General features: G+C 35.3%; 1 protein-coding gene across 1 annotated transcript in view; it reads left to right on the forward strand.

Annotated features, from left to right (window-relative positions):
* The window catches only part of Mei4 (meiotic double-stranded break formation protein 4), a 198,573-nt gene that overhangs the window by 18,138 nt on the left and 157,005 nt on the right, over nt 1–23,430 (forward strand). The window contains exon 2 of the mRNA XM_046430445.2: nt 5,439–5,687. Coding sequence (XP_046286401.1) covers nt 5,456–5,687 — 232 coding nt within the window. The 5' untranslated portion in view covers nt 5,439–5,455. The remainder of the gene's footprint in view (nt 1–5,438; nt 5,688–23,430) is intronic.

Here is a 23,430-nt window from a genome sequence, read left to right on the forward strand (position 1 = left end):
TATATATATTTTTTAAATTTATTTCTGGAGTTATATAAATATCTCCAGAAATAGGATTGCTGGATCATAAGGTAGTTCTATTTTTAATATTTTGAAGAAACTCCATACTGTTTTACTGTTTTCCATAGTCACTGGATTAATTTTTTTTCCCCACCAACAGTAAGTGTCCTCTTTCCTTCACATCCTCACCAACACCTGGTATCTTTTGTCTTTTTGGTAATAGTCATTCTACTAGGTGTGACATGATATTGCATTGTGGTTTTAATCTGCATTTCTTGATGGTAAGTAAAGTTGCGAATTTCTTCATATACTTCTTGTCTATTTGCATGTCTTCTTTTGATGAATAGCTATTCAGACTCCTTGACCATTTTTAATTATTTGTTCTCTTGCTGTTGAACTGAAGTCTTTATATATTTGGGGTTTTAATTGTTTATCAAATTAGGGTTGTGACTATTTTCTCCAATCCATACACACTGTCCCTTCACTCTGTTCCTTGTTTCTGTGATAGTGAAGAAACTTTTTGGTGTGATGCAGTCCCATTTGTCTTTGTCTTTGTTGTTGTTGCCTGTGCTAGTAGGATCATATTTAAAAATTCTTTGACAGGGGTAATGTCAGACAGCTTTTTCCTTATGTTTTCTTCTAGTAGCTTTACAGTTTAACCTTTAATTTAACCTTTAATACGATTTGAGTTGATTTTTGTATAACGTTCATTCTTCTGCATACCCTATAATTTCTACTTTGAAAAATGTAGACTAGGGAATATTTCTGTAGGATTAGTACTAAGATATTTTCCTGTCACATGCGTTTTATGATGTTTACTGTGAACATATGCAAATGATAGAAATGTAAAAACAAGAAAATACTATCATTCAGACTTCCTCACCTCAGAGTCTGTAGTCTTATTTTATTCTTCCTTCCTCCTTCCTTCTTTCCCTTCTTTTGTTTCCACTCTGCCTCCTTCCTTCCCCCTTTTCTCTCTAAATCTCAACATACATTATCATTTTATATGAATTTTTCAAATTTAACATTTTATTCTGTTTCACTGTGCATTCAAGATCATGTGATTATTTTCCCATAATTTAAATATTCTCAGAAACATTTTCAATTTAATTATAAGCTATATTGCAACTTAATCTCTATTATTAGATGTTCTGCCTGGTGACAGTAGTTTGTTTTTCGTTTTTGGTAATCAAAAATAGTTTTATGGATCATTTGTGGGAGTAACAGTTTACATGTTGGTCTCATCATTGTTTTAAGATAAAATCTTAGAACTTAATATTTCCCTGAATGGTTATCTAATTTAAACTCTCACTAGACTGGCACAGGAGTGATCTGGGGCTTTTTTTCATTGGAGAATTTTCAACAGTGATCTTAGAGTTGAGCCAACATTAGAATCTGAGATTATAATTCAGAACAGTTTTGATAGTTCAGAGAATTGCTTAGTTAGTCTTTCCCCAATTAAAATTCACTTGGTGAAAGTGAGGGCAAAAGAAATAGCTCATATAAAAATTACAAGAGCAGCAGTGCACAACCCTCCTAGCACCTTTCTGTGTTTATCAACCTGGAAGCTCTTAGAACTCCATTGTTTAAGGTGTTTTTTTTTTTTTTTAAATAAAGGTTTCATCACGTAGGCACAATCCATTATTAACTCAGTCTCTAATTTCTCTTCTATCCAGAGAGGTTGGGGGTAGAAAGAGTAGGTGAAAATGAAAGTTCCAGACTTCTAATAATTATGGTTTGGTATTTCTGGAAGCCAGCCCCCATTCTGAAGCTGTCTAGGTGCCTATAGGAATTTACCTCATTAGAATAAATGCATATCCCACAACTCAGGAAATTCCAAGGAATTTAGGAGCTTCCTGTTAGAAACTGGGGACAAAGACCAAATATATATTTCTTATTATGCCACAGATGCTCATATTTTCTTCCATGAAATTTTAGGGAAAATAGAATTACTTCATCTTGTAAATGGCACATGGAGGATAGAAACACTATTCTAAAATTTAAAAAGAAATATTTATAAACAAACACACACACATCAGTAAGCAGTTTAAAAGCCCAGTCCTGTTTGGTTTACGTTATAGCTGTATGTGTTTCCAATGTGATTTATATCCTACAGTCCTATGTCAAACATTTAATTAGCAATTGTTCTGTTCATTTGTGATACAATTCTAATTAATTCAAATGAATGACCCTGAGATAGTTATAATCCAGAAGGACTATATATTTTGGTCTTTTTTTTCTTTCTGATGACTGATATTCAGCATGGTTTTAAGATTATTAGCAAATTGCAGGCAATGACTTAAAAATCAGAAGATGTAATCAACTTGGTTAAATCAGTTAATTAAATATCTCTTCAAGATGACAGGGAATTGGCTGTGTTTTTATTACCCAGTGAACTCTTTGTCCTCTTGTGCTAATAAGCTATTTTTCTTGTTTTCCTTTTTAGCCTAGATTCCCACTATTCCTAACTGAATGTGAGATTATTTTCTAATAGAATAATGTTTTAATAGATCAGATTTGTTGGGAGGTCAGTACTGCTATATACACTACCAGGCTTGCTTCTTGAGGGAGAATCTTCCAGATGACTGTGCCCTGCACACAGGGTGCTTCTCTGACAGTAAGGAGTGTCAGAGTATTGCTCCTGTCCCTGATGAGACAGATGGAGAATAAATCACCAATGAATTGTTGCACAAAAACTAAAAGAGATGGAGCTATAACTCCAATTAGTATATCTGTCTTAATAGTATATTGTTCTTGGTGTATTCAATAGTTGTGGAAGGTTAAAGAAAAATGGCAGCTGTACTTTGATTTTGGATATCTGTTTTCTTTCTTAATTTTTTCCTTTGACATGTGTTCCCTGCAAAATATTAGAAAATATAGAGAAATGGAAAAAAAAAGAAGACAAAAATCACCAACAATTCTATAGTTGGAGATAAATCCTCTATCATTTTTTTTTTATTTCTTATTGCCTTATATTTGGGATCATATTATTCATATACTTTCATGTTTTTGTTTCACTCAGCATATCATTAACACCTTCAAATTCTAATAAACAGCTCTGAAAATATAATTTTAATGACTAATAGTCAATTTTACAACAATACCATTATTTATATAACTATTTGTCAGTCTCAGTTTTCAATTTTATAAAAAAATCATGCTATGATAAACACTTTGTACCAAAATTTTTGTGTCTAATCATGATTATAATAAAATAGCATTTGGCTACCTGAAAAGGCATATGGTGTTGTATGAATTGTTCTTTGAAGGATACACAGATAGGGTTTTGGTAAGTATATGGGAATCAGGGCAACACAACTGAGGAAAATTCATGAGCAGAGATGTGAACAGGTATGAGCTTGTGCTGTTATCTATTTGAGTGTGATCCAATTGTAGTAGAACGATAGGCTTGAGAAATTGAAGGAAATAAAGTATGAAATGTAGAGTGAAAATCTGAAATTGTGTTACTAGAATAGATATTACCCAACATGAAATTGCTTAGTTTCCTTGAAAATTAGACATCTTCTTCTTCTTGCCCTATAAACCAAAAGGCCTGAATTTTCTGAAACATTGTGTGTTTCTCCCTATATGTCCTGGGGGAACTGATTCCAGGACCCCCATGGATATGATAATCTGTGGATGCTGAAGTCCTTTGTGTATGGCGTATTTTCATATGATCTGTGTACATCGTTCCATGTACTTTAAATCGTCTCTAGATTACGTATAATTCCTAATATAATGTAAATGCTGAGGTGAACAGTTGCTACATAGTGTTGTTTAGGGAATAATAACAAGAAAAAAGTCTTTATTTATTCAGTACCCTAAGCAAAAATAACAGAAATGGGAGCAGACCTCAATGGATCAGCAAGCTGTCTTTATTAAGTAGCGGCGGAATGTCACATTTTCAGAGGAGAAAAATGGCAATTGGTTAAAAAAGGAGTCTGTTTTTTATAGATTTTAACCAGATTTAATCATAGCATTATGTTTAGTGTGACTTAATCATTAGAGACTTGGGCAGTCAGGAAAATAGTTTTGCAGGTTCAAAGTCTAAATCAGAAAAACAGTTGTAAATGTTCAAAATCAATTGTTTCTGGGATGAAAGTCCATAGTCCAGAGCCCATTGTTTGCCTTCTTTCTCCCTGGGGGTTATTATTCCCTGACCTTCAAGTATGGATGCAGTTTTATATTCAAATGGTTGGATCTGGAGTTTGTTGAAGTACATGTGCACAGGTACTTTGAGAGTCCATCTCTAAATTAAAAAAAAAAAAATTAAAAAGGCTGGGGATGTGGCTTAGTGGTTGAGTACCCCTGGGTTTAATCCTCGGTACAAATAAATAAATAAATAAATAAAGTTGAATAATCAAATTTTAAAATGAATTTCTCTAGTAACCTTCAAACTTTATTGCCCTCATATCTATGCTTCTTTCTTTTTCTCTAACTTTATTTCAAGTCAGATGTGAACCCATTTATTTTATTTTGCCTTTATATAAAGTAATTCACTTAGCAAGTATATGTCAAGTACCAGCTCTGATACAGGCATTTAGTGGGTAATGAAGACCCAAAAACATGTAAGAGGAGGTGTTCTTCTCAACATTAAGTACCTACTTTCTAGCAGGAGAGAGACCTTCAAATAATTAACCTGTTTGTGTTAAATGTTATAATATTCATTAATGTTTTTTTATTTAGTCCATTTTATGTATAAAACTCCCATGATTATTACACAAAGTGTGATAGAGGCCACAAGAGGCTTATATTTCAGTAGAGATAATGACATTAAGCTAATGAATTCAGTGGTCTAGCATGTCGTCCCCTTACGTACATTCATATCACAAGACAGTAATGTTTTTGATTTGGAAAAGTATTTTCAGGATGGCAATTGGAAATATCTGGAAGCCCAGAATCAGAGTAAAGTCACAACTTATATGAAGCAAATATTTAAAAGTTGCTCTTCATATAGATAGGAGGGGGCAAGGAAAAGTCCATAGAGGAGAAGAGTAAGGGCTTAAATTTAAGTGGATAATTTATGTAGTGGTTCTGATTACCCAGTGGACACTCTTCAATATATAAGGACCTCAGTGCTAACCCAGATATGCTGAATCAGAATTTTGGGCAAATGGGTCCAGCACGCACTAAGTTTCCTTAGTGATGCTGCTGATGTGTTGTCCTGGTTAGAAGCCTCAAAATGAATTAATTTGTGTTTTTTCTCACCCGAAGAAGTTGTCAAGTTGTCTAAAATTACAATTTTGAATCTATTAATATACTTAATATGCATGTGTCTACATTTCTGTTCTGTATATCTTTCTCATACTATTTTTAGTTCCTGAGAATTTTTTTGTTACTGGTATCAAGTTGTATTATAAATTTGATATATAGAGATATATATATACTGAAAAAGTTGAAAAGAATTTCTGTAACTTTTTTTTTTTTTTATTAAATAGTAGAGACAAAAGCCAGAATGGATATTCGAGCGTGGTATTTGAGAACTTCAAAACTGGCTCTGGCCTTGGCAATTATCCGATCAAAACCGGCAGACAAAAGCAGCAGAGAATACACAGAGCACCTTGCAGCACTGGTGTCTAAGCAGGAGTCGAAATGGAGGTCAAAAGTTGAAGCCTTGGAAGCCGAAGTTCTACAGTTACGTCAAAAACTTCTTCTGAGTAGAATTTGTTCAGGATCAATTAAGAGTGGTGAGTATATGAAATCATGTTTTGGTAATGTGTTTACCTATTTTATTTCAGCTGTTCATATTTAGAAATTTATTACCCAATCATGAAATTGCTGAATTTCCTTGAAAATTAGTCATCTTCTTATTCTTGCCCTATACATATATTTTTTTTACTTCTAGTAATTTGTTTAAAGTTTAATGTATCTTTTTAATGAATGGGTTTACATTAAATTTTGAAATTTGAAATACAGAGAAAGAAAGTAGCCTAGATACAGCAGTAATACTGTTTGATGCTTACTGGAAAAATTCATTTTAAAATCTAATTGTTCAGCTAACTTACTTACTCCTTCCTTTCTTCTGTCTGTCTGTCCGTCCATCCTTCCTTACTTCCTAAACCCAGGTGTGCTCAACCACTGAGCCACATTCCCAGCCCTTTTAAAATATATATATATATATATATACACACACACACACACACACACATTTTTTTTTTTTAAATTTAGAGACAGGGTCTAGCTAACTTAAGGCCTCCTTAAGTTGCTGAGACCTGGCTTTGAACTTGTGATTCTCCTGCCTCAGCCTCCTGAGCTGCTGAGATTACAGCCCCTGGTTCAACTTTATTATCTTACTATGTATTTTATTTTGCTTTTATATGAAATCATTCAATTAGCAATCATATATCAAGTACCAACTCTGATGCAGGCATTTAGTGGATAATGAAGGCCTAAAAACATGAAAGAGGCAGTGTTCTTCTCACCATTAAATATCTACATTCTAGCAGGAGAGAGACCTACCTACAAATAATTAACCTGTTTGTGTTAAATATTATAATGGAGAGATTGACACAATGCAGAAGAGGAAGCCATTCATTCTGACTGGTTTCTGGGGAAGAAAGGATGAAGTGAGTTGGGAACAGATTTAGAAGGCCCTTTAGTATCAACCTTAGGAATATATCCCTGTATTATGTATCAGTAAGTTGACCATACAATTATAGTCTCCATTAGGACCTTTGGGAGAGTGAAAGGTGTGTGTGTGTGGGTGTGGGGGGGTGTCTATTAATAATTATACTGGACAACAGGGGCAAACCACAGCTCACTTGAGTAAACTGAAATGTGTCATCTCATTCACCAAGAGCCATGGGACATTTTTTTAAAAAATATTTTTGTGTTATACAAGGACAAAATAACTTTATTTGGTTGATTTATTTTTATGTGGTACTGAGGATCAAAAGCAGTGCCTCACATGTGAGAGTCAAGTGCTCTGTCACTGAGCCACAACCCCAGCCCTGCCTCAGGATGTTTTTGAAGCAGAGGATTGACATTCACTTTGTGATAGGGAAACATGATTCTGGGATTTTTAAAAATGTAAATCAGACAATATTTCTTCTTTGCATAAAACTCTTCCTTAGCTTCTAATTTTGTTTCATGTTAGATTCAGACTTATAAGAATGGCCTATACTGCTATAGATGGTGTCACCTGGATTCACCTCTTCTACTTCTTGGAATATACTCTCCTCATTGTAAATGGGGCTTCAGCGACTGTGGCCTTACCTCCAACCCTTGAAGGCTCTTTCTCACCATGGACCTCTGTTATCCTCTTTGACTGTTTTGTGGGTGGTGTCTTATTGTTCTGCAGGTTTTATTCTAAATGACACTACCTCAGTGAGGTCTTTCCTGACCACTGCATATCATCTGAACTATAGTCTAAGTTCATGAGGAGAGGTCTTTGATTTTCCTTGTACTTTTTACTAAATGCCTAGCATAAAGCTTGTTACATAAGAAGGTGTTGGATAAATGGTTATAGAATGGCTATAGGTCACAGAGGATGTTTTGTCTGTAGCAATAATTGGAGGACAGGAGACCAGTTTTCAAAGGATACTTTGTCTGTAGCAATAATTGTAGGACAGGAGGCCAGTTGTCAAAGCTTTTCACCAAAGCTCATGCTATGGTTTGAATGTTTCCACCAAAACTCATGTTACAATTTAATCCTTATTGTGTAAGAGATGGGACCAGATGGGGACCTTTAAGAGATGATTAGAATGGATTAATGAATTAATGGGTTAATGGATTATCTTGAGAGTGGGTCTATTATAAAAGCCACTTTGGCTATATCTGAAGTATGTACCCCTCTTGCCCCATGATGCTCTTGTGACTCTGTAGAGCATTCCAGCCAGCCAGAAGGCCCTTAACAGATGTGGCCCCTTGACTTTAGACCTCTAGAAACAGTAAGTTGAATAAACCTTTATTCTTTGTAAATTACATAGTATTGGGTTAGGGCAACAGAAAATGGACAAAGCCCTCGTGAAAAATGATGAGTTGAACTAGATCTATGATAGGACTAAAGGGCAGACTTTAATGAACAATTTCTGGGTAGACACTTTGGACATTTGTGAATAGATTAGGAGAGTAATTAAGGAGATATAGGTATAGAAAATAATTGAGGTTTCCACCTTGGTTTATTAAATGAATTATAATACTAGAAGGTTGAGTCCAAGTTTGTCTTGAGTGTGGGCTAATCTCTGGTATTTAAAGGGGTTACCTAGAAGAAAGGCAGAAGTATTATTTGAAAACTCAGAAGGGATGAACTATAGAAACAAATTTAGGATATTTTGGTGTGTTCATAATAGTTGAAGTTATAGCTGTAGATGAGACTCAAGAATTGAGCTGTAAGGGTGGGGGAAAAAGACTTACAGAATCCAACTTTCCAGGGGTAAACAGAATAAGAAGGTAGCATCACAGTAAGAGTATGCAAGTATAGTTTACATACATACATGCACTGGGAAAGTGGGGACTCCCTAACTTTTCTTTGGGGAATTAATCAGGAAAGCTGAGGTCCTAATACTCAGATGTTACTAAAATCTCATATCTAAGCCAAAATAGTGTCATAATTTATAGGCATATTTTAGTTTTCCGAAGAGTCCTTCTTATTAATAGTCTTTTTGAGTCTTCCCAATGAATGAATGGCAAACATTATCAATTGTTCCTCATTTTTTCTAACCTGTTCTAGAGTTAATATGATGACATAAGTACAAAAATTTCCAGTAATCCTAAATTATGATTATCATAAACATTCATGACATCAAGTGGTTGCCTTCCATCAAAGGTCTATTTATAATACTGAGATGGTGCTTTTTACTCGTTTGCAAGGTGAGTGTGTTTCACAAAACAATAGGAGCCTGGGTGATAACTTGTTTTTACGCTGAGCACTTTTCACTTAAAGTGCCGGTGAGAGAAATTTTCAAAAATCATGTAATTAAAATCCCTTTTACTCGCAGTAGGAGTTGCAGGTAAAGCATTTCAGTGCAGATGTTTGGAAGTAATCTGTCTCTCCATCTGTTAGCTTAGAATTCAATAGAAAGGACTAAGCACATAGATTTAGATAAATGAAATAACTGGTAAAGGGAAGACAGAATTGTAGAAGAAGGTTATTACATTGATAGGAAAATTAAAGAAAAAACATAGTTATTTAAAGATGTATAATTCACAAGGCTGATATGTCTTTCTCTAAGAAACCTTCATTCTTGAAAATGAAAGCTGTTTCATGGTCGTAGTTATTAAAATATCTTTTTGGTATTTTCTGGGTTACTTTATATGTGCAACTGTTCTTGAGTGTTTAAGAAGACAGAAGGCTCTCAATAATTGTTGAATTGAATGCTTCTTGACAGATTGAGAGGCTGGGGAACTTAATTTACAGCATCAAGTATCCACTAAAGCAACTGAGCAATTCAGAATTAAATAAAGCAGAGCAGAAATGGCAAAATAAACAAATAAGGAATGATGATACGGTTTATATGGCATTTCTGGAAGTCAGCTACTTCTTTTTTCTAATTTATTTTTCTGCAGCTTTTCAACGAGAAACATACTTCTTTATTATATTTATTAAGGGTCTAGACTGTACAGAGAAGGGATAAATAAAACTTGATTCTGGAATTATGTCACGTTTTCATTTTACTTAAATGTTTACTAGCACTTTAAAGAAAGGACAAAGGAAGGAGGGAAGGAAATAGGACAAAGGAGGTAGGGAGAGGAGAAGGAAAGGAAGGGAGGAAGGAAGGGAGGAAGGGAGGGAGGAAGGGAGGGAGGGAGGGAGGAAGGAAGGAAGGAAGGAAGGAAGGAAGGAAGGAAGGAAGGAAGGAAGGAAGGAAGGAAATCCCAAGTATTCAGTGACAGATTTCTCAAAAAAATTTTGGTGATGGGAGGCAGAAATGATTATCTACTGAATGAGGCAACTCCCTTTGTTTCTAAAGCACTAAAAATTTTCTTGTACATAACTGTGCTCATGCCCATTAGGATAATACTTAAAAGGCTTAGACTTATTTTGCCACTTTTGATATAAGTTTGGCCTAATTCTGGCCAGTAAAGGTTAAAAAGTAACCTTCTGAGCTTTTGATCAAGATTTGCTCATTTGGGTGAAGAAATAGAGGCCCAGGAAAGAGAGCAGTTTTGAAAATTTTGAACCTCAGCTTCTTGATTCCTTCTTGATTCTAGTATGCAGCACTGCCAAATGAGGAAATGATGCCTGGAACTCTGGTAACCATTTTGCAACTTTAATATGGCCATCTCAAAAAATTAATGCTGACATGCCAAGACTGATGCACCAGGAGAATGAGAAGGGTTAGTCCTTGTTGTTGACATTCTTGAGTAGCTGGAGAAGCTCTAGGATTACCTCCTTAAAGACTTTTTAAAAAGGGTGGGCAGTGGTTTAAGGCATTGTTTTTATTTATTTGTTTATATATGACAGTGGAATGCATTACAATTCTTATTACACATATAGAGCACAATTTTTCATATCTCTGGTTGTATACAAAGAATATTCACACCAATTCGTGTCTTCATACATGTACTTTGGATAATAATGACCATCACATTCCACCATCATTTTTAACCCCGTGCTCCCTCCCTGCCCCTCCAACCCCTCTGCCCTATCTAGAGTTCATCTATTCCTCCCATGCTCCCTCTCCCTATCCCACTATGAATCAACTTCCTTATATCAGAGAAAACATTTGACATTTGGTGTTTTGGGATTGGCTCACTTCACTTAGTTATCTTCTCTAACTCCATCCATTTACCTGCAAATGCCATGATTTTATTCTCTTTTATTGCTGAGTAATATTCCATTGTGTATATATGATATGCTACATTTTTTTTTATCCGTTCATCTACTGAAGGGCACCTAGGTTGGTTCCACAGTTTAGCTATTGTGAATTGTGCTGCTAAAAACATTGATGTGGCTATGTCACTGTAGTATGCTGTTTTTAAGTCCTTTACATATAGACCAAGGAGGGGGATAGCTGGGTCAAATGGTGGTTCCATTCACAATTTTCCAAGAAATCTCCATACTGCTTTCCATATTGGCTGCACTAATTTGCAGTCTCACCACCAGTGTATGAGTATACCTTTTCCCCCATATCCTCACTAGCACTTATTGTCATTTTTATTTATAATAGCTTTCATTCTGACTGGAGTGAGATGAAATCTTAAAGTGGTTTTGATTTGCATTTCTCTAATTGCTAGCGATGATGAACATGTTTCATATGTTTGTTGATTGATTGTATATCATCTTCTGAGAAGTCTGTTCAGGTCCTTGGCCCATTTATTAATTGGGTTATTTGTTATTTTTTTGTGTGTGCTTAGCTTTTTGAGTTCTTTATGTACCCTAGTGGTTAGTGCTTATCTTGTTCCTAGAATCTGAGCACATCAAACAAAATAGTGGGGAAGCAGGGAAGATCAAGAATGAAATGCTATTTTTCTCTCCCAGTTAATCTTCCTGATCTTTGGGGAGAAGACCAGAGAGAAAAATATATTGTTTAATCTAGAACAGCTTCCTGTTCAAGATGACTTCATGATGTTGGCAAGGATTTAGTTAAGGACTGAGTACGTAGATGAGGGAGACTCCAAACACAGACTAGCCAGGAAGGCATCAATGGCTGTCCTTACCCTAAATGTAAACTAAGAATTGAAAGGGGTAGGATGTCAGGAACAGGGCTTCATTATTTGGAAAAATTGCTTAATGAACAGAGTTAGGATTAAAATTTGAGCGCACTTGTTTGTGTGGATACCAGGGCCAGGGAGCAATCTGGACAGTTATCTGTACTTACACAGTAATTTGGCATTCACAGGTACGAAATAGATAGATGAAGTGTCAGATATTTTCCTTTACAATTTTAAGTTTTTTAAAAAATTGTATTTATTTTTTCTACATTTTTTATTAGTGCATTGTGCTTGTACATAATGATGAGATTTCTTGTTACATATTTGTGCATGCTCACAATATAACAATATAATTTGGCCAGTATTGCTGTCCACCATTTAATTTCTTTTTTTTTAAAAAAAATATTTTTTAGTTGTACACAATACCTTTATTTTTTAATTTATTTTTATGTGATGCTGAAGAGTGAATCCACGGCTTCGCACATGCTAGGCAAGCACTCTACCACTGAGCCATAACCCCAGCCCCCATTTAATTTCTTAATGTCTTTATAAATGATAGCTAGGCTATTGGATGAACAAACAACTGGTTACAGTGAAAAGAAGCTAAGAGAAAACCAAACCAAATTAATTTATTAATTTACACATTTATTTAGTAAGTGTTCATTGAGTATAGGTCACTTGTATAGAGAATTTGGGGTAGTAGTTGTGGGATGCATGAATGGTAAACAGAGAAATAAGCTTATATGATAGAAGGTTGAGTCCAGGCTTTTCTGAGTGTGGACTAATCTCTGGGATTTAAAGGGGTTACCTAGAAGGAAGGCAGAAGTATGATTCGAAAACTCAGAAGGGATGAGCAGGCTAGAACTATAGAAACAAATTTAGCATATGAGTAATATAATTAGTTATGGTTGAACTTAGCTCTTCTAGGTTTGGGCTCTTGGGAAATTCAGTTGTTTCCCAATGAAATGGCTTTGGGAGTTTCCCAGTCCTTCTAGCTGACATTTCTTAAATTTTCTCCTCATTCCCTTTCGCTTACCTTATTCCCTGAGGATTAAATCATCAGAGTTCCATTGCTTCCCCAATTTTTTATTTCTCATCTTGTATAAATCCTAGTTCAGGAAAAGATTCTTAGCTGGACTGGTGGCAACCAGAGACAAAATAGGAGCTGGATATCATTGCAGCCCCACATGTACCTGGCCAGACCCAGGCTGCAGCTTGCCTTAGTCTCCTTACTGCCATTTTCCTGGTCACAGCCCACTCAGCCTCAATCCAATTTCTTTTTCTCCTTCTCATTCTTTGCCAGACCATGTACTAAGAAACATTGCAAATAACCGCCTTATAGTCACAACCATGGAGCTCAGTAATTATAAATTGGGATATTTACTGTTTTATAGATGCTAAAAGAGCTTGGAAAATGAAAACATAAACATTTCCTTCTCAGTTTTCATATAAGTGCTCATAATAGAAATTGTCAAATATAATAATGATGGAAATTTGCCTAAATAATAAATGTAAACATTAGAACCACGTTCTTAATTTAGTAGAGATTTTAATGAAAGGCTCTACAATGGTGTAAATTTGTAATTACATATTAGACATGTTTTAATCATTACATAAAAATTGAATTAATCTAGTGATAGACCATTGGCAAACAAAGAAATTAAAATTATGTTTAAAAAGGCTCATAATATCAAATGATTGTAATTACATTAAGGCAATGATTTAGAAATGTAAAATCTTAATTATCATAATATGACCTGTCTCTGGTAAGAATGGTGTGTAGAGATAAGGAGTTATATGGTCCAAACCCAAGAATGATATCTAAAAGAAGCAACAGAGGTTTAGAAGTTGGGCTTATACATAGGAATTCTACAATATGGAGTTTTTCAAATAGAAGTTATCATTCAACCCAAGTCTGGTCCTGGTGCAGGGCTCTAAATCTGTGCATATGATACAGCCACCATCTTTGCCAAAGCTGGGTTCTAGGAAGGATTGTTGGATGTCTAGGTAATCCCCAAGTTACGTGGACTCTACTTTCTGTGTATAGCTGGAATCTCTAATTCTCTCCATTTCAAAACTCCAAAAGTAGTTTTGCCTATTTTATGCCAGTTAGACATATATGTCTAATTGTATATATGTATTTATTAGTATATATTATTATATATAACATATATGTATAATATATGAAACTTCTAATATATCATACACACACACAAAGACATATGCTTATGTTTTTGTTTTCCAAGCTCTTTTGCTTAATTTATCTTTACTAAACTGTATGTCATTAGTTGTAGCCTTACCACTTTCAATATAGATCGTAGGCCATTCTTAAGTCCTCTCATTTACTTGATGAAATCCAAAAATGTAGATTATAGACTTTTTCAGTATTTGGTGCTTGCTTATCTCTTCAGCCTAATCTCTTACCACCATTTCCCTTCATGTCCTTAACTGCAACACACTGAATTTCTTTCACTCACACTACTGTCTTATTCTTCTCAGCCTGTTCCAGGCCTGTACAAATTTTGTTTCTCTCTGTAGGGTATATTCTCCTCCTCTGTTCCGTCTGGCTGTGTATTCTTCATTTTTATGATGTAGTTTTAATATTCCTCTGCCTTCTCTGACTACCTCACTAGCCTAGATTATATTCTTCTGCTGTGGATATGCATAATATTCTGTACTTTTCACAGCACATGTGAGCTAAATTACAATTGTTTGAGCAGTCTGTCTTCTCTGTGGGACCTAAATTTCATGCTCATGGGAATTTGTCTGTTTTCATCACTACTGTACTCCTTTGGTTAGCATGGCGCCTATTTTGGTGGGGGTAAGTTTTGAGTGTTTGTTGAATAAGTAAGTTTAGAGGTGGTATAAGTGTTAATACTTGGAACAAAATATTCTTAGCAAGAATATTTGCTATTTCTAGTTAGTTGGGATTTGCCAAGCCCCTGCAGCAATGGAAGTAGGATACAGAGAGTAGAATCCAGCATCTTAGGGAAGGATACCCACTAAGGTAGGGTGAGCCCCAGGGGACCTACCTTTGTGGGGAACATGTACACATATAGTAGTTTAATCAGATCAGAACAAGTGAAGGATGACAATATTAATTTCCTATTTGTGAAATAAAAGCTAAATAACTTTTGGGTTCCTAAGCATTTGCTCAGTGTGATTTTTCTTGTGGAATTTTTTGATGTCCTTACTGTTTTGTTGTTGTTGTTGATAGTTTAACCTATAGCAAAAGTTTTTATTTTTATTTTTTTGGTGCGTAGAATTGAAACCAGGGCTCATTCATGCTTAATGAATGATCTACCATTGAGCTATATCTCAAGCCCTGAAGCAAATGTTAATATTCTTCTTATATTTAGGATTATATTTAGTTTTTGGCATGTTTTGTCTCTTTTTAAAAATACCTTGCTGTTAATCTATAGTTTTTAAATTTTAAGAGGGTACTAGAAAGCTAAATATTCCATGAAAATTTTAGATTTAAGATTTAGGTCCCAGACACACTGAAATTTATTTTTCAGAATAAATTTATTGTTCAGTGAATATATTTCAGATAGATAGCTCTGGACCTCAGGCTGGAAAAATGTATAGCATAATATTAATCCCACTATCAAAGCAAGAGGAAATGAGAAACTGTAAATGGAGTAGGCCTGAGATGCCATATTTCTGATAAGCTTCTAGTACTGTTGGTCTGACTACTACTTCTCACTAACAAGAACTATTTTTCTTCTTTAAGGGGCTTTGCTGTTAAAGAAAATAAAGAAAAAAAGATAGGTTGGCAGTTGAGGAGGGTGTAAGAGGGTGTAAGTAGAGGGGCAGCATGCTGGTAGGTTGATGGGAAGGAATTAGCAGAGAGAAAAGAAGATAAAGAAAGAAGAGGATAACAAAGGAATCATAGGTGGCCTAAGGCCTTAAATCTAAAAGGAATATAGAGGATAAGGGGATAGTCTTCACCTCAGCAAGGGGCACACATCTCTTTTTCTGAAACTCTTGTGAAGGTAGGAGTAGGTCTTTCTTTATTTGCAGTTTTGCTGAGTTCATTTCTGGCAGCTCTTCAGGACTTATCCTTTAAGGTCCACTTTCTTCTCCTATTGCTCCTCTAGTGGCTCTTATTTGTAATCTGTCTCCTCATCCTATTGTTTCTTTTTGTTTTCCAACTGCCTTTGGATTTTTTTTCTTAGCATTTCTTTCTCTGCAGTTCTAATTCTTGTCTAAGAAGTCATCCCTACCAGTTGTCTTGATCATAAAGAACCTAGGAAAGCAGAGTTAAGTAACTTGTCACACATGTGGAGCTATAAGTACGTATACTTGCATTAGGTTTTAGGTAATACTGAAAGCTGAAATAGTTAACCTGGAAATAAAATTAATTTGAGTGAATTCCTAAGTAGAATATGAGGATGTTTATCATATGTTACATGTTTATGTAAAAGTGGTACAAAACCAGCAGAAAATAGTGCTTTGGAGGCTGGTGATGTAGCTCAGCAGTAGAGTGCTTTCCTAGGCTCTGAGTGTGATCCTCAGGACTCAAAAAAAAAAAAAAAAAAAAAAAATACTGCTTAGTTTCTTGGAAGTGAATCTCTGTTGAGGTAACATGGGGTCAGTACACATGTGACTTATGTCACCTCTTGTGACTTATGTGGTAGTGCCTATTACAAGGAGAGAAGTCATTAAATTTTTTTTTGCTACTCCAGGTAAATGATCTTTTCCCTTGAATCTCCTGTTTTGTAAACATTGTTTACATGAATTTTCAAATGTAAATTGCTTCTGAGCTTTTCCTAGCATTAGTATGATAATTAACTACAGTGGAGAGTGCTTCTGCTTTGGGTTCTATGTGAGTGAAAGAGACATGGAGGTATTGTGAGCTGTTCTCACCCCTGAACAGATCCATTGTATCACATCAATTATTTTATAGTACATATGTTATAATTTTTTGTTTTCAGTCTCTGATTTTTCTCAGAGTTGAAAAGAAATATTGCTTATGTATCTTTAATACAGTCAGAGTATGTCTGCCAATCTTGTGCTTTAAAATTCACAAGAAAAAGATTTCCTCCAGAGAGCTGGTTTTTATGTTTTCAAAAGCTTTCCTTTAAAAATTCTTCATTACTCTTTTAGATTAATAAGTCACGTGAAGAATAAAAACTGAGTTGTTTTGCATTCTCCTGTGGTGCTAGGTCCACTGAGATCTTGTACATAGTTTCTTAAAGATGTTTCTGGGATTAATTACAATTATCATCTCTGATGAAGCCTGTAAATATGAAGCTGCAGAAAAAAATTTCATGAGGTAAGACATGTTTTTCTATATAAATTGCAATACATACAAAAGGTTGACATTTTACATAATAACTTGACACATATTACTTGGTGATGAAGTAACTGCTAAAAATTTAGATGCTATAGTCCTTTTAAATCCTTTTCCCAGTGTTTAAAGTGTTCTAATTTATCAATAGAACAGAATATACAGAATTTAGTAACCTTTGTCTTGCCCATTATTATTCTAATAAATACCTTTCCCTCTGGAATTTAGTATAGTATGTCAGTTTCTTTCTGTAAAATGATGTTTTTAAGAAAATTACCTATTCTTTGACCCAAGTCATACAAGTTAGATCGAAGTTTTCTTATTTATCTAGTTATTTATTTATTGGGTACTGGGGATTGAAGTCAGGGGCACTCGGCCACTGAGCCACATCCCCAGCCCTTTTTGTATTATATTTAGAGACAGGATCTCACTGATTTGTTTAGTGCCTCGCTTTTGCTGAGGCTGGCTTTGAACTCACAATCCTCCTGTCAGCCTCCCAAGTGGTGAGGATTACAGGTGTGCGCCACTGTGTCTGGCCAGTTTGTATATTTAAATACCTAATTTTGTTAATAATTTATCATCCTTTTAATAACTCTGAAGTTATTTCTACCTATGTATTTTTATGACATGTTTATCCTCATCTGATTAGCTTACATTCTGTGAACCACAAGGCATCTCATCATATCTATAACTTCCAAGCAGGAGTCAGCATAAAGTAGGCCAAGTCTGTGCTGGTGGGCTGCTTTGTGTGGCTGCAAGCTTTCTGATGTCTGACAGGGTGAGAGATACAGCAGGAGCTGGACCCAGAGAACTGTGTGCCTCTGTGATCTATACTTTTCCAATCCCTCTGAAACTTCTCTTTAAAGAACTGCACAGTTAGCTGTGATAGTGAGCACAGTGATGACAAACTGAGGTGCTCATTTAGCTTTTTTCACAGTAAATACCACATCAATCCAGGCCTTTTTGTATCTGCAGGCCTATGTCAGTGGTGAGGAGTTCCCATAGGTATGAAAAAAGTGCCATAATAGGATTTGTAACTTTAATTTTGAAAATTTATTTTTATTTCTTAAAAAGACTTTCTGAAAGTCTTTGCTCTGTAGTATTTGGTAGATCTAAGGCTATTCTAGGTGCCGGTTCTCAACCCAGACTATGTGGTAGAATTATGAGATGATGAGGTCCCACTCCTGACTAATCATGTCAGAATTTCTGAGATTTGGACCCAGTCATCAGTGCTTTTTCAGTCTTTAGGTTATTCTAAAATACAACCAAGATTGAGACCTTTGTTATCATTATGTGTCTAGTTGCGGGGGCAGGTCCTTCATGTCCTGAATAAAGAATTGAGCAAGATACACAGAAGTAACAGGCAAAGTACAGCTTTATTGAAGATGAAGGTGAAGGTAGCATTTCATAAGAGAGAATGAAGTGGGCCAAGTAAGAGAGAAAGGTTTCAAGGCTCCAGTGTCTGGAAATTGGTGTCTTAAGCATGGAGCTGTGAGGTGGTCTCTTCCCTATACATACTGGATTGAATACCCCATTTTCTCCCATTGGTTATGATAATACCTTATAATACTACCTTATAGCTTATAATTATACCTGATAAGAATAGTGTTCAATTTTTCCCCATTGATTACTTTAGAAAATCTAATTAGAATACTGCCCACTTCACCTCCATTGGTCATTTTAGAATACCAAATCTGTGATGGGAGTTATGGGTAATAAGTCCTAAGTTGTGAGAATTGCTATAGTAATGGATCTTATTGTAAATAGGGACATAATGACTCATCTCCTTGTCTTGTCCTCCAGTGGCATTTTCACATACCTGCTTCCACCATTTTTGTATCCCTGAAATCTTACCCAACACTTTCATATTCTGTATTCAACCCAAATTCCCTTATTGCCAGTTTTTACTATTAATCTCATGTAATTTGAATCCCTTTATTCTAATGGGGATCTCAGCAGTTCTTTATTACAAAGACTGGAACCATCATTTTACTCTTTGCTTCTATGAGTTCAAAGCTTTTCTATACTACATATAAGTTAGATCATGCAGTTACCCGTTAGGGACTGAAAGCTAGGGAAAGAATGGGGAGACGCTGGTCAAAAGGTACCAGGTTTCAGTTAGATAGGATAAATTCTGGAGATCTATTCTACAGCCTAATGATTATAGCTAATAATAATATATCTGTAAAAATTGCTAAGCGAACAGGTCTTAAATGTTCTTTCCACATAAAAATGCTAAATATGTGAAGTAATGGGACATATCAGTCATACCCTAACAAAGCTGGAAGAATAGAGGATACTGACATGGCCCTTTCCAGGGATACAGCTGACTCTAGATTTTTATATACTATTTAACTGTAATTGTGAGATTCGAAAGCATGAATGACATTGGTGAGCAGGGATATTGGATCTCTGGCAGTTGAAATTGTCTGTTGGTGTGTTTTACGCATGCTGGTGGATGGCTAGATTTGGAATTGAGCTCTTGGTAGGGATCTCAAGCTCCCTAGTGTGGATAGTGAACAATCATAAAATGAAAACTAGCATTCATTCCAACTGCACTTTGTCTTTTATTAAGGTAGAGATAGTAGTAGACAGTTTCCTTCATCTTCAAAAGGCACTTTATAAAGCAAATCTTTTTCAAATTAGAAAGCAGTTGTATTTCTGCTCTTCCCTCTGTATTGTTTCTTTTATTATATAACTTAATGAACAAATTGTACTATACTTTTAAAATGGAACATGTAATGTTACTGCTATGATTTCTATGTCGTTCAATTTGTAATAATATTCACAGCAAATGGTGAGTTAAAATGCCTCTTCAGAAAGGGGCAAGTATCATTATTAATGGCAATACAATGGAACTTTCCAAAAGACCCTGTATCAGTTGATATGGACATGCTTTCTTTAGCAAAATTTATGAGTAGACAATTAAGAAGGTAGTTTGTATCTATAAATAAACACAAACACTAAACTACCTAGTTTTTAGCTAAAATTATGCTAAAATTTGTGGCAGCATTGTCTTAATTTGTAAATTCTTATTTTAATACTGCTATCAAACAAATTTCCTAAGAATTTTCAACTGTTAAATTTGTTTAAATAATTATGGAATTATAGCTTTGTAAAACATGCTTTTTCCCCCCAACTAATGAGACATTTTTATATTCCTGGAAGATGTAGTATAACTTCAATTTTATAGCATTAATATCATAGATTTAGATGTTTACCAGAAAATATCTAAGAAGTAAATGGAAGTGATGTGATTGTGGCATCAATTCTGACAACTGGAATGGATGAGAAAAGGGCAATACCTAAAACACCATTCTCGTTATATAATATGAATGAAAAGAACACCAGTGAAGGAAGAGGAGGAGGTACTTTCAGAGGAGAAATGGTTACTGAAGACAAATTCTGGAGGCAGAGTGCTAATTGGAAAGAGCATGGGTTTTAGAGTTAGATAAATTTGGTTTGAATCTCAGCTAAAGTCTTTGGGGCACATCAGTTACTTATGATACTTCTCTGCTCTGTAAAATTGAGGGTGCTAGTGGTGAGGATAATGAAGAGAGTGGGGGAGTTTCATTGGGACTGCTTACCATGATACTTACTTTATGTAGGCAAAAATAAACAATAGTTTCCTTCCCCCTGACTTTGACAGTCTTGTGGGAATTGCCATCTATCCCTTAGCATCAGAAGAACCTAAGAGTTGCTTTAGGAATTAGGAATTTAACTGTTTCATTCTATCTTGAAGAGACCTGTATCTAGCTGATTTGGCAGATTCTGTCAGTGGGCAAGGGAAAACAAATGTTTAAGGATGTTGTACACATTTTCTTCTTCTAGTAGTAAAATTGAACAGTGAGCATCATTGATTGTCATATTTTGAATTCTAGTCTAGTAGCAAAAGAAGGAAGATTCTCAGTGTACTGCTATCAGTCTGGTGATCTGCTTCTCTTAGGAGTCAGTTGTCAGATAATTTTATAGGAATTCAGTTTTTATTCTGCTCAGTTATTTGAGGGTTACATCCATCACACTTGATTTTCATTCTCTATTACATTTCTGTTTGTTATAAAAAGTTCTAATCTGATTTTATTATTTTGTTCAGATTTCTCAATCATATAATGTTCACTGTTTTTCCCCTTTAGTAATAAGTCCTATGATTTTTCTTGTGTCTAAAATATCATTTCTCCTTGACTGACTCAGGAACCCTATATAATGGGTTGTCTACCACCCTTTTGTGCCTCTGTAATTTTTCCTAAGGTACAGTTAATATCATGTTTTAAATAGTGAATAGATTTCCATTGTCTAAGAGTGGCTTTCGTTCAAGGATCCACTGTGACCAGGATCTGTTTTCAGCCTCTGCATTCTTTCTGCTCCAGCTCTACCTTCTCAGAGCTATTATCTATGTTTTTGTTCATGTGCCCTTATTTGGGCTCCTTCCTGGTATAAAAGAACTCCCTGAGAAAGCTCTGGGATCTTTCACATTTGTGTAATATTTGGTATTTCTGTCTTGTCCTTAGTTTGAGCTAATTTCTCTGTGCCCTCATAACATGTATAGGAGTATACCTGTTTTTGACACTAAGGCATTTATGCTTTGTAGTAGTGTTAGGTGTTGGTTGCTTTTTTCTGAGTTTCTTGACAGTAGGAGGCCATGTCATGAACTTTATTTTCAGGACCATCACATTAGTAAATATCACTGAAAATGAGTTCTGCTTGGTTAGCAATAAGGTGTCTGCAGAAAATCAACTTCAAGCTCTGCCTTTTACTCCTCATAAGAAAACATTTTAATCATAATTGACAATGTAATGATTGACTACTGAGTTCTCTTTGGCTTTGCCTCTTTTTCAGAATTAAGACTCTTTTATTTTGTCCCCTAAACAAAGACTGCAGCCTCAAGCCTGTATCCCTAATATTCTTAGAGTTGTCATTTGTGGCTTTACTGGCAGATAGACTATACTTTAAACGAACATTAGCTATAGAAATGTGTTTGTCTCCAGACTGCAGTATGTGGATGATTCTGGTCTTCAGAACAAGCCTGTAGTTAGTTCACATACATATGTCATGTTGTGGTGTATATCGTAAATGTCCCCCAAAGACTGTGTGTTGAAGGCTTGGTTTCCAGACAATGGCACTATTGGGAGATGGTGGAAGCTTTAGGAGGTAGGACCTAGCAGAAGGGAATTAGGTCAATGGACATATGCCCTTGAATGAGATAATGGGATCCTTTCTTTCTTTTGCCTCTGGGTTGACATGAAGTAAGCAGCTTTGCTCCACTGTGTGTTCATTGCCATCATGTTATGCCTTGCCACAAGCCCAAAGCAATGGGACCTAGTAAGTATGGACTGAAACTTCTGTGAGCCAAAATAAATCTTTTCTATTATAAATGGATTTATCTCAGGTCTTTTGTTATGAGAAGCTAACACACATATAATGAATGAGCTGTTACCTCATCCTTCAAATATTTTATTTCATGGTGAAATGAAAGACATCTATTTTCTCAATTTAAATTTGGCCAATTATAGTATTTTTCTATTTTTGGATTGTCTGATAGTCTAAGGATGTTACCAGTGTTTTCAAATAGTTTTTTAAAATTTTTTAGAGAAAAGAGTAGTTTATGTAATTCCCCAATTAAATAATCTTTTCAACTCTGAGATTTCATAAAACTTTTGTTTTCATAATGTCATAATAGTCATTTAGCAGAAATTGCTGAACATCCACCTTATGCTGGTATCATGTTCAGTGCTTAGAATGCACTAGTAAGTCAGATACATGCTTTGTATTTGGATTTTATGGTCAAAGGCAGAGAAGAAATGGTTACATGTAATAACAGATTCTTTGGGAGCACACTGAATGGGAATCTGATCTGATCTAGAAGGTCAGAAAAGGCCTTTAGGAAGAGTAACATTTAAGTCAGAATCTGAATATTGTACATTCAGGAGAGATGAGTTCTGAAGGCATGAGAATGTGTTCTAGACAGAAGGAAGAACACAAGGCCTGAGACAAACATGGATAGAGGAATGTTTTTCAAACTTGGTTGCATGTTAGTTATCTGAAGAAATCAAGGAAAAGTCAAGTGCTTAGACCCCATGCTGAGAGAAACAGTGGATACTTGGAAAATCACAATTAAGGCATTTTAAGTAGATGAGTGATACAATACAATTTGAGAACCGAGAAGACTGCTGAGCTGCAGCATGAGACAGATTGGCAAAGGTGAGACTGGGTGAATGTGCAGAGCCCAGTGAAAGCCATTGCAGTGAATAGCTTGGGTAAGAGTGGTGTCAGTTGGGATGGCAAGTAATGAGGAGAAAAAAGTTGGCAAAAGGAAAGGAGAAAAGGCTAATTAAGTAGAAGGGAGTCCTAGGAAAGTAATGTCATATAAACCAAGTGAAGAGACTGTTCTGAGTACGAGGAAATGCATGAGATGAAACATGAAATGTCACACAAGGTAGAAATGATCCATTTAATAAGTGGCTGGTTATCAGTTATTCCATGGCAACTTTAATGAGAGAAGTAAAAAATAATTTATGTGTGTGTGTGTCTCTCTCTAAACACAT

This window comes from Marmota monax, unplaced genomic scaffold (assembly GCF_021218885.2).
Source record: "Marmota monax isolate L192 unplaced genomic scaffold, Marmota_monax_Labrador192_F-V1.1 WCK01_AAM20220418_F8-fsc00227, whole genome shotgun sequence".
Lineage (NCBI taxonomy): Eukaryota > Metazoa > Chordata > Mammalia > Rodentia > Sciuridae > Marmota > Marmota monax.